This window comes from Manis pentadactyla, chromosome 2, assembly GCF_030020395.1.
Source record: "Manis pentadactyla isolate mManPen7 chromosome 2, mManPen7.hap1, whole genome shotgun sequence".
NCBI classification, from domain to species: domain Eukaryota; kingdom Metazoa; phylum Chordata; class Mammalia; order Pholidota; family Manidae; genus Manis; species Manis pentadactyla.
The window spans coordinates 86,197,200-86,212,849 of NC_080020.1; the positions used below are offsets into that span (position 1 = coordinate 86,197,200).

Here is a 15,650-nt window from a genome sequence, read left to right on the forward strand (position 1 = left end):
AAGGAAATTGTACCACAACCATCTTTTGACATGGAAATTCCACAAAGAAGACACTGCAGATGTGTGCGAACTAAGGTCAGGGACATTCATCACAACCTTATTTCTAAGAGTAAAAATGTGAAGATTTCTGAATGTCCATACTAAAATGTTGTCTAAATGGTTCAAAACACACAGTATAGCTATCACATCAATGTGTATTTATCAACAGGTAAATCTGGATACTAAAAACACTGCAGAAATTCTCTATTCAAATATATGTGCACAGAAATAATAAGTCATATCATTGCACAGTTGTACTAAAATTCATTTAAAATCATTCGTCTTTCTTGAATGGTTTAACAAAGTTCTTCAAAATGAATACATACAAACAACACTAATTGTCAGAATAAGGTCACCATTGCATAGAAATGAATTACATTAATGACTGGCAGAAAAACCTGAAGGTTCTTAGGGTAACAATTTTTCCCATTATCACTTCTGCTAATAGTTAAGAAATTATTTTGAATTTCTAAATTAATCTGCAAACTGTTAACTGTCGAACACAATCCCAGAGATCAGCATGGATGTTTCAGGACATTCTTTTACATTGAGTTAACACAAGACTCTCAGATTAAGGGTTAGAAAATGACAGTCATAACACAAGCAGTTTCTGCTTTCAACTGCATAGTACTGAGCAAGGCCAAACTCAAGAGTTACGTAGTTCAACTGCTACTTTTCCACAATCATTTCTTAAGAACCACATGTACATTGTTGGAGTCAGGTTGATTATGAACTCATTACATGATAAAAATGCATGCCAATTAAAAAATAGGTATAAAGTGAAAACATGACTTCAAGTTTGCATTTTAGTTTCACTAAATGTTAAAACACTTATAAGAGAAAAGATCTGTAGGTTCAGGCACAGTTTAAGATCACAGCAAATCAGAATCTTGAATAATGATTAGGCTGGTTTTGATTACCTTCTCCCACAATCTAAGGCCTAAATTCTGGAATCTTATATTCTTTCTTGAAGATGTGTTTTAGAACATGATACCCAATTTTCAGTTTTTTCTCTCCAACACGGTTATCTCAAATATTTTCCTGTGCAGGTTACAAAAGGAAAGAAACCTCAGCCTCATTTCCCTTGAAAAATTTCAGGTTGTACTCAACTAATCGTAGGCCCCTTTCCTGTCTTAAGTCTCAGAGAACAGACTACTCAATGGTTATGTATGTATTTCCCATGAAATGTATTAATACATTTACTTTTAATCAGTAGCATGTAAATATAAGACTATATAACCTGAAGAGGAACTACATTAATAATTATTAATTTCTAAGTTATAAAGTGTAATTCTTTGGAGGATAAACAGTAAGCCTTAATAGTGCACACATCCACACATTCATGCAACTGACCCTTCTGTTTACTCACAACTTCACTTTTTACTTTAACTCCCTTTTTGCAGAGCAGTTTTTCCCTCTTTCCCCAACAAAAACTGAACCTAGAATCTGTTTAGGAACATATCAGTAATAGAAATTAAAATGTGGGTAAAATAGGTTTACTACACTATCCAAGTAACAAGATAATTTAAAAAATAATTATCAAACAAGAGTGCACTAATGTGTATGCTAAGAAAACAAAAAAAACCCCAAAACCCCCAAACAAAAACCCCCCAAACAACAAAAAGCAACACAAGACCTATCTGGTTCCAAAATGGGTAAGTGAAAGAAGGCTCACTTCCTTTCATTAAAAATCAGAGTGAAACGTCTATAGTTAAACAACTTTATTAACATAGTCAAGCAGTGATTAACATTCACATCTATTATGTCACATCATACAAATGTAAATACAAAATTACTACAGTACAATATATATTCTCTGCATGATCCAAAATATTTGGTGGCCCCAAAAACTCTCTTTAAAATTCAGCAGCTTATCAAAAATTAAAACCGTATTCTATTTAAAATGAAAATCTGTTAGCACAGAGTTAGACTTCAAGAAGTATCAATTTAGTACAGTTTGAGAAGTTGCAGGAGGATATATTTGAAGGACATATTCTAACATAGTGTGGCAGGTACAGGAAACATCAGATTTAAAGCTTTTAAGCATAACTCATACAACCTAAGTTGTCAGCAGAAAGATCCAGTTATTTATAACTAAAGCTAAAAACTACTAAATTATTGCACCCAATGTTAACATGAATATTAAGTGTGAAACTGTTAATATGAAGTCATTAACCACATTTAAATCTCTCTTCTCACAGATGATAATCTATTAAGTAAAATTAATTCTACAGTATTGTCTAATTATTATCTCCTTAAGAATCATCCAATCTTCATTTGGTTATATATCCAACGACATAATACAGGGAAAGCAGAGGGGGACACTTTTGTGAGGCTGGTATTAGTAGGGGACCAACACTGCCTTACAGGCTAACCATATTAGACTTTTAGGAAGGTAGACTTGCAAAATAACTCTGCATAATACCAAGCCGTAGTATAAGGGGATTCTGTGGCAGATAAACAGAAACTGTAATGATGAAAGGGAAAATAATTTTTTCTAGCTAGTAATATAATGCTTGGCAAACAGATTTGGTTTGGTTTAAAAATGTACAAGAGGTGAAAAAAACAATCACCGTTTTAACTTCTCTTCAAAATCATGCATACATTTTTTTTAAAAAACAATACATTCTGGGATACAAATCACAATAAACAGTTGCTGTAATTTAAATGTATACCTTTAAATTATGCATAATTAGGCGTAAAGAATCCTTTACATACAATAGCAATAGGGGAAAGATCTACATTAAGACTGAAAAATTAGTCAGTGACCTGCGAAGTGTACAAGTGAATCAAATTTTTATGTGAAATATTTTAAGAGGCATTAGAAGTATCTCCATATTTAATACAGTAATGAAATGTACTAAGCAGGTGATGTTCTTGCATGGTATCAATGGATGCTATTGTTACACAGCTCTTTATTCATCTGCTTTTTCATCTGGACTGTCCCAGGCCCTTAACAAGATCAGTTTTCTTAAAGATGTCAATGCCTACACTTCAGTAACAGCACTAATAGCAACAGTTAGTGTTTTCCCCCTTGTATTATTTGAAAAATAATTCAGTAAGCAAAGCTGTGTGTATTTTAAAGTACTACCAAAGAAAATATTTAAATTGCAGTTATGCATGACACATTCTTCTCTAGGGAAGAATGTTTTTGCACCATTATCTGTTAATACATTCAATATGAATAATATAAATTATATGAAGCAAAAAAACCCACTTATTTCTTTACAGCAAAGGATTTAAGTTCAATTTAGACTAAAGGGTTTAAGACATAATTAGTTTAATTCTGGCATTTCAGCTATGCAGGGTAAATAGGACAGAAAATTTTCCACTTTCCTACCTTGAAGGTTTGGAGAAAATGACCAAACTGAGCTCACTTTCAAGGTAAACCTGCAGTGAAAGGCTTGCCACCAGGGACTTATACCACTCTAGTCTGCTGGAAAATCAGACTAAATGGTAAGATTCTTCATGAAATACACTAAAAAACAAAGAATGTTAAGTATGATGACCCTTTACAAGCGTATGTCACTAAAGCAAGAAGGATACAAGACTATTCACCTGAGATAAAACTTGTATCTGAATATTTTATAACTGAGTAGACAAAGCATTTCAATAGAGGAAAGTCAGTTGAAATTACTTTAAAATATATATCTGATCCTATTTTACAATATATGCAATTTAAGCAATTCAGATCAATGAAAAAGTCTTAACAAAAAAAAATCACAGTGTTTATCAATATGTTAATTACAAAATGTACGCTACTAATCTTGTTTTTTTAAGATGTAATGGCTTGGTTAAGTGTTTTAAAATCTACTCTGAAATCTAACTTGCGCCACAAAATCAAGTAGCAAAATGTAAAGCATCAGAACTGGCTCTTTAAGATTATTTACATGTTGATTATTTGGAAAATAACCAACCAAAAAATATAAAAAAGTGATTTTTTTTACACAGTATTAAGTTATTAAAGAGATTAGACAATACAAAAAGCAAAATCCTTTCCTGAATAAATGAATATCTGTGGCACTAAGTTCACTTACTAATGGACTATAATATCGAACTGGCAAACATGCGTTTAAATTATATATATAAACACTTTCTGTTTCCAACTTAGGTTGATCAGCAGCTTTTGTTCTGTTAGAATCCTTCAAAGAGAGAAGCTCAAACAGGAAAAAGAAGGCATATATAAAACAGTAAACACTGACCTCCTGAGGTTCCTACAACATAAAAATATTCAAGTAGAAAATCTACATCACTTAGCAGCGGCTATTTCTGTAGTTGAGCACACTAACAGCACTTTAGTGTGTAAGGAGCAGATGAAGTAAGCCGTGCTTTAAGCATGCCAAGAGGCAGAAACACTGGAATGTAACAAAGACAAACTCACAATTTCAGACATTCAATCAACATTCAAAGCTATTAAGACTATACCACAAGAAGTTGCTTTATATATATATATCCCATGATGTATTAAATTTTATCAGAACAGTAAATGCTAAATGAGAGCTTACCTCAAAAGATAAATGGCTTCTGCAAATTCTTATGCTATACTATAGATCTGAAACTAAATTAGGAAGAAATAACCGTATCGCAGGGCAGGGTATGTGTGGGGGAACCCAACCCAACCTCAGGTTGCCAGACTTATTTTCTATTTCTAAATCAAATTTTCTTTTAATTTAAAAACAAGTTAAGTGACTAAAAATGAACACCTACTTATGTTACCTATCTGCCTAACTGGAAAATGATTTTTAATCACAGGTGACACTACTGTTTTTTAGTCAATATAGAATTGTCAGTTATAGGTCCAGATAACTTTACTAAAGGGTGCTTTTTATGTTTGTTTTAAAGTGTTTTAGAGAAGAATTTTGCCATTTTTCAATTTTTGTTATTTACTATGTATTCCAGAATATTAAATTATCTCCCATATTAGGTTCTAAAAATAATTTTTAAAAATGTAGAATATCACTAGAATTTAGGGATAAAATAGCTACCCTAAATAGGTTTTTAAAGACTAACTAAGAAGCAAATTTTGAGCTCCAAGTGAAGCAATGGTACTAGAAAGCAAAATGCTACATACCTTTGGATCCAACTTATAGATTAAAAAAAAAAATTGGACATTATGTGATTTAATTTCAGGCTCTACAGACTGAAATTTGCAAAGCCAAAGTAGAGGAAAGAAGGTGAAAGAATATGTTAAAAAAAAATACATACACACACACAGTAACAAAAACCTTTCTGCATGCTACCATGCATTTGAAATTTTTTGAAATAGTATTTATAAATTCACACGCATACAGCTCAAACTTCAGTGCAATGGCTGTATCATTCAACACCTTTAGAAGAACAGAACCATGCAAAGAGGAGCAACTGCTTATAAACATGGTTATTCAGTATTTATTCTGCAATGCAAAGGTGACAAACTAAAATATAAAAAGGTTGTTATGGCTTAACATTTTTGTTGCAGATTAAATATGCAGCATTGAAAAATGGAAAGGTGTGGCTTCATCTCTGACCAGCAGAGTTAAAAACAAAAATCTCTCCATTTTCCTTCATCATGGGATACACTGTTCAGGCAATCCAAATTAATAAAGACTTGCACTTTCATATGGACACAAGATCAAGTGTACCAGTTAGGTTTTCACATTCACAGTATATAAGAAAATACACATGGAAGGAAAAGTAAAGGGTTAACTTAACAAGGATTTATTCACAGGAATACATGTAAGTAGAGAAAAATAACAGAAAAGCTAAACAAATGAAATGAAGAGGATCCAAACCAACTTTCACTCTGTAGCTTTTTACTTGCACCCTGTGTGCATATATACCTAGGGCACAGAGGGCCACCAACATGCGCCAATACAGTGTAGGAACCCTGCATTACATCCACTAACTTAAACATATCTTTAAGATCATGCTTTGAACAAAAAAAGAAAGCTTAGAAGGCAGTATGTTGAGTGGGAATAAACATTGAAATATAGCAATCATGTCTTCAACTTCTACAATTGTTTTTATGTGCCAACTAACATTTATGCAGCCTCTTACAGATCTTTTACCATGTAATTTAAGTTTTAGAAGTTTTGATAAAATCACTAGTAGTATATAACCATGCAGAAAGCACATCACACTGACAGCACAGAGGCAAAGATTTTGCACAGGTATATCAGCTTTCCAGATTGTGCAGGTTACACACAATACAATATCAATCTTATTCCTAACAGATCCTAAAAAGATATTTCAAGGCCTAGCTGTAAACTACAGTACTTTATATCTATATTCTTAATAAAAATAAAATCCACAAATCTTAAAAAGGAATTTTAAATGCAGGGCTATATTGAATTGGTAAACTGCAACACAACTGGCGCAACAGAGGTAAATGAATACCAATCTCACTCTATGTGATGCAAGCATGCTACTTTCCCACTAATTTAAAGTACTTTCAGTCACTATGAGCCAGAATGCATGCCTGAACCTTAAACTGCACTTTAAAAAGATTCTTGGCCTAGAAATTAAATCTAATGAAGTACGACCATCAAATTATATCCACTACATTAATGTTCTGATGCAAAATCAAGTTGTCAATCTTCATAGTTTGATACGCCCAACCCCACTTATTCCTCCCTCCCTGCCCACCCAAAAAGGTAAAAGGAGTGACTCATTTGGCATTTCACAGGGTGCTTCATTGTTTAAATTGGTTTTGTTTTATTTCCAACTTTCTTTTTTGGGGTACCTTAAATTGTAACTTCCAAGAACCTGCTTCTGTTATGGGTAGGCAAGCTGATTTTAACTCTATTAGCTTCATTTGTGTAGTTCTTCATCAGCATGCAAAAACAAGACCCCATCATGTGGGGAAATTTATAAAAACCTTTAAATTAAAAAAAAAAAAACTTCTTTACTGTTTGTAACTCCCATTCTTAAGTTTTCTTTATTGTGCGCTATAGAATTTTTCCTCTTTCTTATCCCTATGCATCATTTATAAGGTTCTTGTTTTGGAACAATCCCCCAAATATTTCAGAATGTACTGTTTCATGGTAAGTTTTTTTTTTCTTCTTCACATCCAGTGCGGAGTTGTAATTGGAGACAGATTTCCACCCACAAAGGCTCCAGATGTTAAAACATTTCCCAACATCGACTTAATACAGTGACGGCAACACCTCCCTCCCGCCCCTCCCAGTAGGGTTGGGATTGTACTGTATTCCCTACTGGTCTACCCTTCCCCCCTGTAAAGGGTAACATTTTCCCTGGGTGCAGAGGCTCCCTCACAGTCTCCAAGACTGAAGGACCTGTGGGGAAAAAAAAAATGTTTACAGCTTAACAACTGTTTCTCTTTTGGTGGAACACAAAATCAAGTAACAATGCTACCTCTACCTAAAGGTAGTAAGAACTTGGACAAACTGCCTAAGATCGTGCCTGTCAATGACAAACGTATACTGCTTCCTTCTATGGCTCGCAACTGCATCCTGCGTCAGGTATGAAAAATGACACCAAGCTGGGGACATGGGACATGCACAGGGAAGTGTGCAGTTTACAGAGATGACATGTGCCTTGTGGAACACTATTCGTCTGGTTCTTAATCCCCTTTTGCACAATGGACCCCAAAGGGAACTGGTTAGTTCTTACCTATCAAGCCACCTTACTTTCTTCAAAATTACAATCACTTTCTTTAGGACATGTTCCTTATAACATCATCCTTTTTGCCAGTATTCCCCATATTCAGCAAACAACAATCCAATCCATCAAAAAAATAAGAGTATGACTTATTTTCTGTTTGTCTGATATTTTAGCTTAGGAGGCACTAAGGTTACCACATTCAGCAAATACCAAAAATAAATTTTAACACCCTCTTTCTTCATGTTCCTAATTAATACTTCTGACCCTATTTTACTCAGTCATTTCCTATACTTTGAGGACTCTTGATTTTCCTTTTTCAACACTAGCATTTTTAATGATGAGAGGGGCATTCAGACATAAAGGTAAATTACTACTTGCACCTGACAGTGTCCTCTCACAACAAACTCTACTAACTACCAGTACTAAACTTTTGACATTTGTGAATTCAGAGGGTGATTAGCCCACCTAAGTGCAAGCAATCCCTTTTCTCTGCCTCTGAAAAAAGGGAAGAATACAAATAAAGGCAGGAATACCTCTAACTTTTATCCCTAATTAGGAAACAATTATTTCACACCTTGCCTTAGACATGATAACCACAGTTAATTCATAAAAGGTGATTATGATAGAGACCACAGAAAGTATTAAATCTCAAAGTGCTCAAGACATAAGTTCAATATTGAATCTTTTGACTCTCGATGCTAAAAGTCATTTTCATCTATTGCATTCTCACGATTTCATAAAAAGTGAATCAAGCACTTTTCTAAAATGCTATGAAACACAAAACAGCTCTAAGGACTCAAGAACACAGAGGGACAACACATATAAAGGGCTCTGAGACATTTCAGAGGCTGCAAGTCTGTTTCTACTGCCTTCTAGGTTAGACAACTTGGATGTTGAAATCTTGCCAGGTTTAAAATTTAGCTTCAGAGTAAATAAGCAAGCAAGCAGGCAAAAACTCCAACATAAAAAGATAATTAAATTTGGTGTACATCTTCTGGACACACACTGAGAACACTCTCTGGCTCTCTAGTCAAGTATGTCCCAGTTCATGTGCAAAATCTAAAGTTTATCCTGGTTCACTGTATCGGCCCATATTCCTAACACTTATTGAGCCAACTTAATGTGTTAGGCAATATATTAAGTTCTGGTGTCACACGTATTATTTACTCTTCAAAATAACTTAATGAAGGAACTGAGGCTGAGACCAGAATTGTTAGTTTAACTCAACAAGTACAGAAAAACTCAGGGTACAAGAGTCCAAGTGGACTTATCCCTCTACTAACCCAAATCAAAACAGAATCTTCTATTATCCATTTTTAAACTCAGTGGTGGGCACATAGTAGGTGCTCAATAAAATATCTGTTAACGAATGAACATTAAATATTCTTACCTACTGTACACAAACCCAGTTCCAATTCTACTTGGGTTTCCCTAAAGCTCACAACATAGAAAATCCTTCATGTAAGCCAGAGACTATACATTCATGCTTCAAAACCCAACCATTTCTACCCTGTCACAGTGAATGTTGTTGATCTCTTTCTTACAGGGCAAAAATTAAGAATATAAATAGTTGAAGCAATGCTGACTGACTAGCATACCAACTTGGATTTCTTCCTACCCAGGATTCAAAGTGGAGTGCTGCTCTTTACCTTGCTTGCCGGTTCTCTAAAAAAAATTCTTTAGCTTCTACTTAAGAAATTTTAAAAGTCCAATACAGCATGATACTGTTTTATTTAACCTCTGTAGAAAATAATTAGCGTTTATTCTACTTAACAGTTTTAGACAAGTTTCTTTATTCTGAAACAATTCCAAACTTCTTACAACTTACCCCTAATTATGGGACTGCAGCTTAACTGTACGAGATTAAACACCATAAAAAGCTGCAAGACGCTCTTTTAAGGGAAGTGGAAACTGGTCAGAGAAACGCCTCCAATTTTCATCCCCAACTTGATTTTTAAATCCATGAAGGATCTGCAAAGAGTAAAAAAAATCATTACCAATAACAAGAGAAAAACTCATCTGCATAGCTTCTGAAATCAAAACTATTCTAAAATTTTATTAATTTAAAAGTAGAAATTCTCAAACTCTGTTGGATTCTACACCATTCCATGCCTTATATAAAAGAATCTCATAGAATATGCTAAACTTTGCTTTGAGAAGTTCAGAATTCAGAAAGTATCCTAATAACAGCAGTACTCCAAGTAGTTTCACATAATACTAATGGAAAACAAACCAAGGGAGTATAGATTCACCCAAAGGAAAAAATTTCTGCCATACTTTTTAAAAACTGCAAATATACAAAAAAATTTTAACATTAGGTGATTCAAATGTAATTAATAGCATTTTGTTTCACGTTTTGCTACAGTTGAATGCTGACTAGAGTTAATCAAAATGGGGCACTACTAAAAAAAAGAACTATTATAGGTTTAATCCCTATGGAGACTACTAAGATTTACTTTGTTCAATGGTTTATGTGTTAATACAAATCTCAGCCATCTTTGAAAATATATGCTTATTATGCATAGGTAGGATAACAGGACCACATGAATCAGTGGTACTGTTTGAGAAAACATTTTCAAAGTGCATGTTCTAGAAACAGAATCACTGCTATACCTTAAGAAAACATCAAGCCAACTTTTTTAAAATCAAGAACTATGGCTATATAGTTTACTGATATTGATTGGAAGAATGTTTCATATGAAACAAAAACAAATCTTCCAACTAGGGTTGTAAAACTCATGAGGTATATCATAAAGACCTTTTAGTTACCTTACAGAACATGTCTCTGAGATCATCTTTTGGGTTAATCCATGATGCAACAGCATCACAAAAAAATATAAAATCCTGTAAAAAGCAAGAAATGCATTTTAGATATTATATCTCAACACAGCAAGATATGTGTAAATTTGGATTCTATGAGAACACATACCATGATAGAAACCTAGATTTTAAAAAATCCACTGTGATCATAAGAAATTACAAGTGATTACTTAGTGGTTGTTCCTATTACTTTAGCATTAAGGAACCTCTGGCTTACTCAGTTCATATTGGAATTTAATGCCCTTTTGTATTTTATTTTACGTCACAAAACCAAATCCTAGCCCAGTAAACATTTGCGGAAGTTATCAAATGAGCACTGATTTAAAGACCTTCATTTATTGGATTAAAGAATTATATAAATTCAGTAATCTCACAGTTCTGACTGGTCTAGAAATAATTTGAAGCTATTTCAATATATATCAAATAAGCTTTAGGTATAGGAACTAACAGACCTGAATTTTAATATCCAGGTCTTCAGTTAGATTAATGAAATGAGCAAAAGTTGGAAGAAAAACTAATTACTAGTTGCAAATTTAACACCTAACTCAACCCAGCCCAAACAAAAGCAATGTTTAGACAGCTACTTAAAAGGTAATAAGGTTATGTCTACTACAAGATGGCAGTATTTTATGCTTTAGATATTTCATTCAAGTATTTTCCAATCCTGACTATCATATTAAAACAAGAGTTCAAGATATAACATTCAAGATACTGCTGATGTTCTGACTTGTCAACTACTTTAAATTTTACTATTAAACTCATTAATTTAGTGATTTACTAATACTAAATGTGTATAAAACACATTATTTAATTAAGCAAATGAAATGCCATGTGCCGCAAGTTCATGGTTTATTCAAATTATGATTCCTTATGCCATCCAAATATCAAAATACTTTCAAAATTTAAACATACACACATCAAAATTTGATTAAAAAAGCTTAAACATAAAAAAAAATGACTCATGACGTTCTTTTAACTAATTCAAAATATCCAAATAAAGTAGGAAAAAGGATAAATTTTTACCAACTCTTAAGTTAGTTATGATTTCATGATCACATACACGTTACTTTTACTGTCTTAAGTGTTAGTTCAAAAAGAAAAAAATAGTAAATAAAATTCTGGTAGGAATATGCTTCTTAGAATGGTAACATCATATCAGATACCTTTCAAACAAATTTAAGGTGATTACAAAGTTCCTTTAAGTATTGAATAAAACAAAATGTCGGGAGGTTAATGTGCAACGAGAGACCATCTCTAATAGCACTGGCTTATTTTAATAGTAATCTGTTATTACTATGTTATAAATGTGAGTTAAATTAAATAATTTTTTTCCAGTTCTAACTTGTAAATTTTCAATGTCTATAACCTATAGCAAATATGAATTTTGTAAGTTGTAAATTCATAATATTTCTAAACTTGAATTACTAACCACCACAGTAATCAGTAGAAGACAGGAAATACCAAAGGTCTCCATGAGATGTCCAAACTACCTATCTCTTGAAAGTGAAAGGTTATTTTCTTGAATACTCCTCTCATTCTCTTTCTTTACAATTCATCTGTTGAGGAACTTGGGGCATTTCACCTAGAGTTCCACAGGCTGAATTTTGTTGAACTCATACACAGTGTCAATCAACATATTCCTCTACGTTTTGTGTGTCTTGCGAATTGGCAGTTGGATCCAGAATTTGATCAGACTCATGTTTGCTACTGTTGCCAGAAATCCTTAAAAGTGCAGAAAGTGTCTACATATAGTATGAATTAAAAAAGAACAAAATAAGAATGGATAAATCATAAACTCTCAAAGTTACAGCAGTTTAATTAAATGGCTGATTGAGTATTCTATTTTATTCACTACTGAGTTTCTAAGTTTGATTCTAAGTAATAGAAAAGTATCCTGTTATTTCTTCCTTCTCTTATGTGTAGATATTCTCAAACTTGGCAAAATGCAGGTTAAAGTAAATAAATGCTCAGAATGTTGAGTTAAAGAAGCTTTGGCTTTACTGAATATAGCTCCATCTTCCCAATCTATTTACTATATTTCATGACAAGAGGATTTAGGAAATAAAAAACAGGCATTTTCATTTCAAGATATTAAGAATACACATTTAAACTATATAGTTTGTTTTTAGTATCTTTAATCTTCTTACTTGGATTACTCCACTGGGATTCACACTGATCATGGTACAAATCCCACGAAATGCCGAATCCTTTTCCTCATTGTCCCTTATGTTTCTCAGAGAAGTGCACCTATTAAATTACAGAAATGAGTTTAGCACTTAAGTAAAAAGCAGGTTCAATTACAATACTAATGGACAGTATTTAATGGAATAAGCACCACAGTATAGGTAATGGTTATATCAAAGAATTTTCATAAAGCTTGAGATCCTCACACTTCTATGTTGGGCCCATCTTATCTCAATACAGTAGAAACCTTGAAATTCACATATTCTTATTAATAGGTTATAACTATGAAAAGGACAACTGATTTTACTCTCCCACTTAAACTTATTAATAAGCTTGAGCCAAGAGTGAACTATAAATTTTTATGACTGGTATTCCATTAAACACTACTAAAAATGACTTGAAAGATTATTAATTGAAAGAAACAGAACATAGAATATACTGTCACAGTATAAACTATTATCATACAACTTATAGTGTAGATGTTTAGCTTTTACATTAACAAGCAAATAAGATTTTATACATAACAAATTTAAACATGTATTTCTTAATGCAATCCAAGTTTTCAAATTAATTGAAAGAAACAATGCAGAAACCTAAATTTATAGAATTTGCATGCATCTTTACTTTACTGGTGGATATTTAAATGCTTTTTATGTATAATCAAGCTTTTTAACACAGCAAGCATGTGACAATCTTATCCCATGCATCAATTAGTCGTTAGCCACAACATAAAATAAATATACATGACGATGCTACTGAAAAACCTCACAAACCTGATAGGACAAGATTAGTCACATGGTTGGCAATGATTAAGGATTGTGATTTTTGTAACCAACTGAAAATATATCTAAAAGTGAGATAGAAAGAGAAAGAAAGAGTGAAGAAAAATGAATTAAAAAAAAAAGATTGAATAATACACACCAGGGTCTTATAAACTGCTGTAGCATGGGGGCCACCTCTTGAGGACAAACGTAACCAAGACGACCAATTGTTATTGCTAAGGTAACGCAATCACGGTTATACACCACCAAACGCCAACCAAGACATGAGCAAATGAGGGGGAAGGAGAAAAAATAAAGAAAAAACAACAAATAACTCAGAAACAGAAACCAACAGAATTTGTGTATGATAATAAACATAAGATTTCACCAGTGCTGTTTATTACCACCCCCTAAAACAAGGGGCAGCAACATATATGGCATACTCTTGGAAAAAGAAAAACAAAAGGAATTAAAAAAACTTTAAGATTGAGAGAACACCAAAAACCATGAAGAATTGCTTTTCTCGCTCAATCAAGTGTCAAGGTATCATTCTGTTAATAAAAGATGAGCGGATAAATGGATGGATTTAGAGATTCTTCATTCAAAACCACTTGAAATTTCAGAATTTAATAATGAAATCTCCTCCCCAAAAATATTAGCAAATGTGAATGACTACATTTCTGAACTGTCTACTCAAACACACTTCTCAGAAGTTAAGAGTTAAAATCCCTCACTTCTCTACATCTCTTTTAATAAGTAATTTCCATTCTTTGAAAATTATCTAGGAATTTAATCCCAATTTTGGTAAAGTTTCGTTGTGTTCGTAACATTTCCAAAACAAACCAGTGGACTATTTGTTACCTGATATCAAAGTCAACTGTCAAATTTTAGGTGCTATGGTACACACTGAAAAGAATGGATTGGAAAATTGCTCTGCTATGTCAAATTTCTTCCCAAAAAACCTTTGATAGCGATGATGATGATAACAACTCAGATAATAGTCCACTAATTTCAAACCATATTTGACATTAAGAAAATTTAGACAGTCCACAATAATGACGTGACATGTGGATCAAAGGAACAAACAAATATTCTGGGTTTGCTATAAAAGGCATAGCACAAATGATAAAACATTATGTTTAGTACATGCTTATTATTTTATTTTAAAAAATTTGAATGGGAATTAAACATATATTCACCATCAAAATTCAGGAAGTCCTTAAACTTACAATGTAAAACAAGTGCAACTCAGAACTGCATTCTGCAATTCAAAGGTACATACATATAAATACATTTATACACACGGGAAAAAAAATACAAACAGAAAACAAACCATGAAGTGCTTTAATGGTGTTCTCTCAAAAACTTACAGGTTAACCTTTCATAAAAAACGGGTGGGGGGTAAATAAAAATGTTTAAGGATTACTTGAAGCAAACTACACAGATAATACTAAAATCCAGCAGATTCATATAAAGCAAGAGAAAGAAAACCTATGTCCAAAAGACACAAACTATGCAACATTCTCATTAAACAGGCAAGTATGAACAATCCAATGAAACATGCGATAAAGCAGATGATGGTCCATTGAAAAAGTTCAGTGTAGGATATACCAATTGGAAAAAAAATTGGCTTTATGAAATATTACAGTAATAATAACTAAGTTTCTAAAATCTATAAACATTAGCCATTGACAATGATTTCATTAAATTAATAAAATTCCCCCCACTTTTGGGTAAGGAATAAGAGAAACATTTTCTGCAGTCACTTGTGATAAGAATAATCCCAAGTTTGTTTCTCAATCATCTCAATTCAAACCATCAACTTGAAGGGCATTATCAACTCCTTTGATTTACTTAGGATAGACTCGTAATCTTACAAATAAAGCCAACTTGTTAAAGGAACTGTTAACAAATTCACCAGCTGATATCCCACAAGAAACTTTAATATACATTAGACTCAACATTTATTTGCAGTTATGCATTCACATTTAAAAATAAATAGGAGGTTTCTTTAGGTTTAGTAGTAATTTTATAATGGCAAGTGTTCCAAATCTGAATGTCATGTATAGGTACTGTATTCTAAACAGATAAAAACCTGACAAGATTTCATAACCACCCTACACACAGATTTTTGTCCATTTCAGCAAGAACATCTAATTCACTTTATGATGTAAACAGTACCCATACAGCCAAACAGCCATATAACTGTTTCATAATTAAAAGATTTCCTTCCATACCAATAAA

General features: G+C 32.7%; 1 protein-coding gene across 4 annotated transcripts in view; it reads right to left on the reverse strand.

The window, feature by feature from the left end:
* Positions 1-1,745: 1,745 nt before the first annotated feature.
* Positions 1,746-15,650, reverse strand: part of TNPO1 (transportin 1) — an 82,493-nt gene continuing 68,588 nt past the window's right edge. For all 4 annotated transcript variants that reach the window (XM_036886109.2, XM_036886108.2, XM_036886111.2 and 1 more), the window contains 5 exons: positions 13,567-13,642; positions 12,609-12,708; positions 10,411-10,485; positions 9,470-9,612; positions 1,746-7,313 (listed from right to left, as the gene is read on the reverse strand). In XM_036886109.2, coding sequence (XP_036742004.1) covers positions 9,505-9,612; positions 10,411-10,485; positions 12,609-12,708; positions 13,567-13,642 — 359 coding nt within the window. In that variant the 3' untranslated portion in view covers positions 1,746-7,313; positions 9,470-9,504. The remainder of the gene's footprint in view (positions 7,314-9,469; positions 9,613-10,410; positions 10,486-12,608; positions 12,709-13,566; positions 13,643-15,650) is intronic.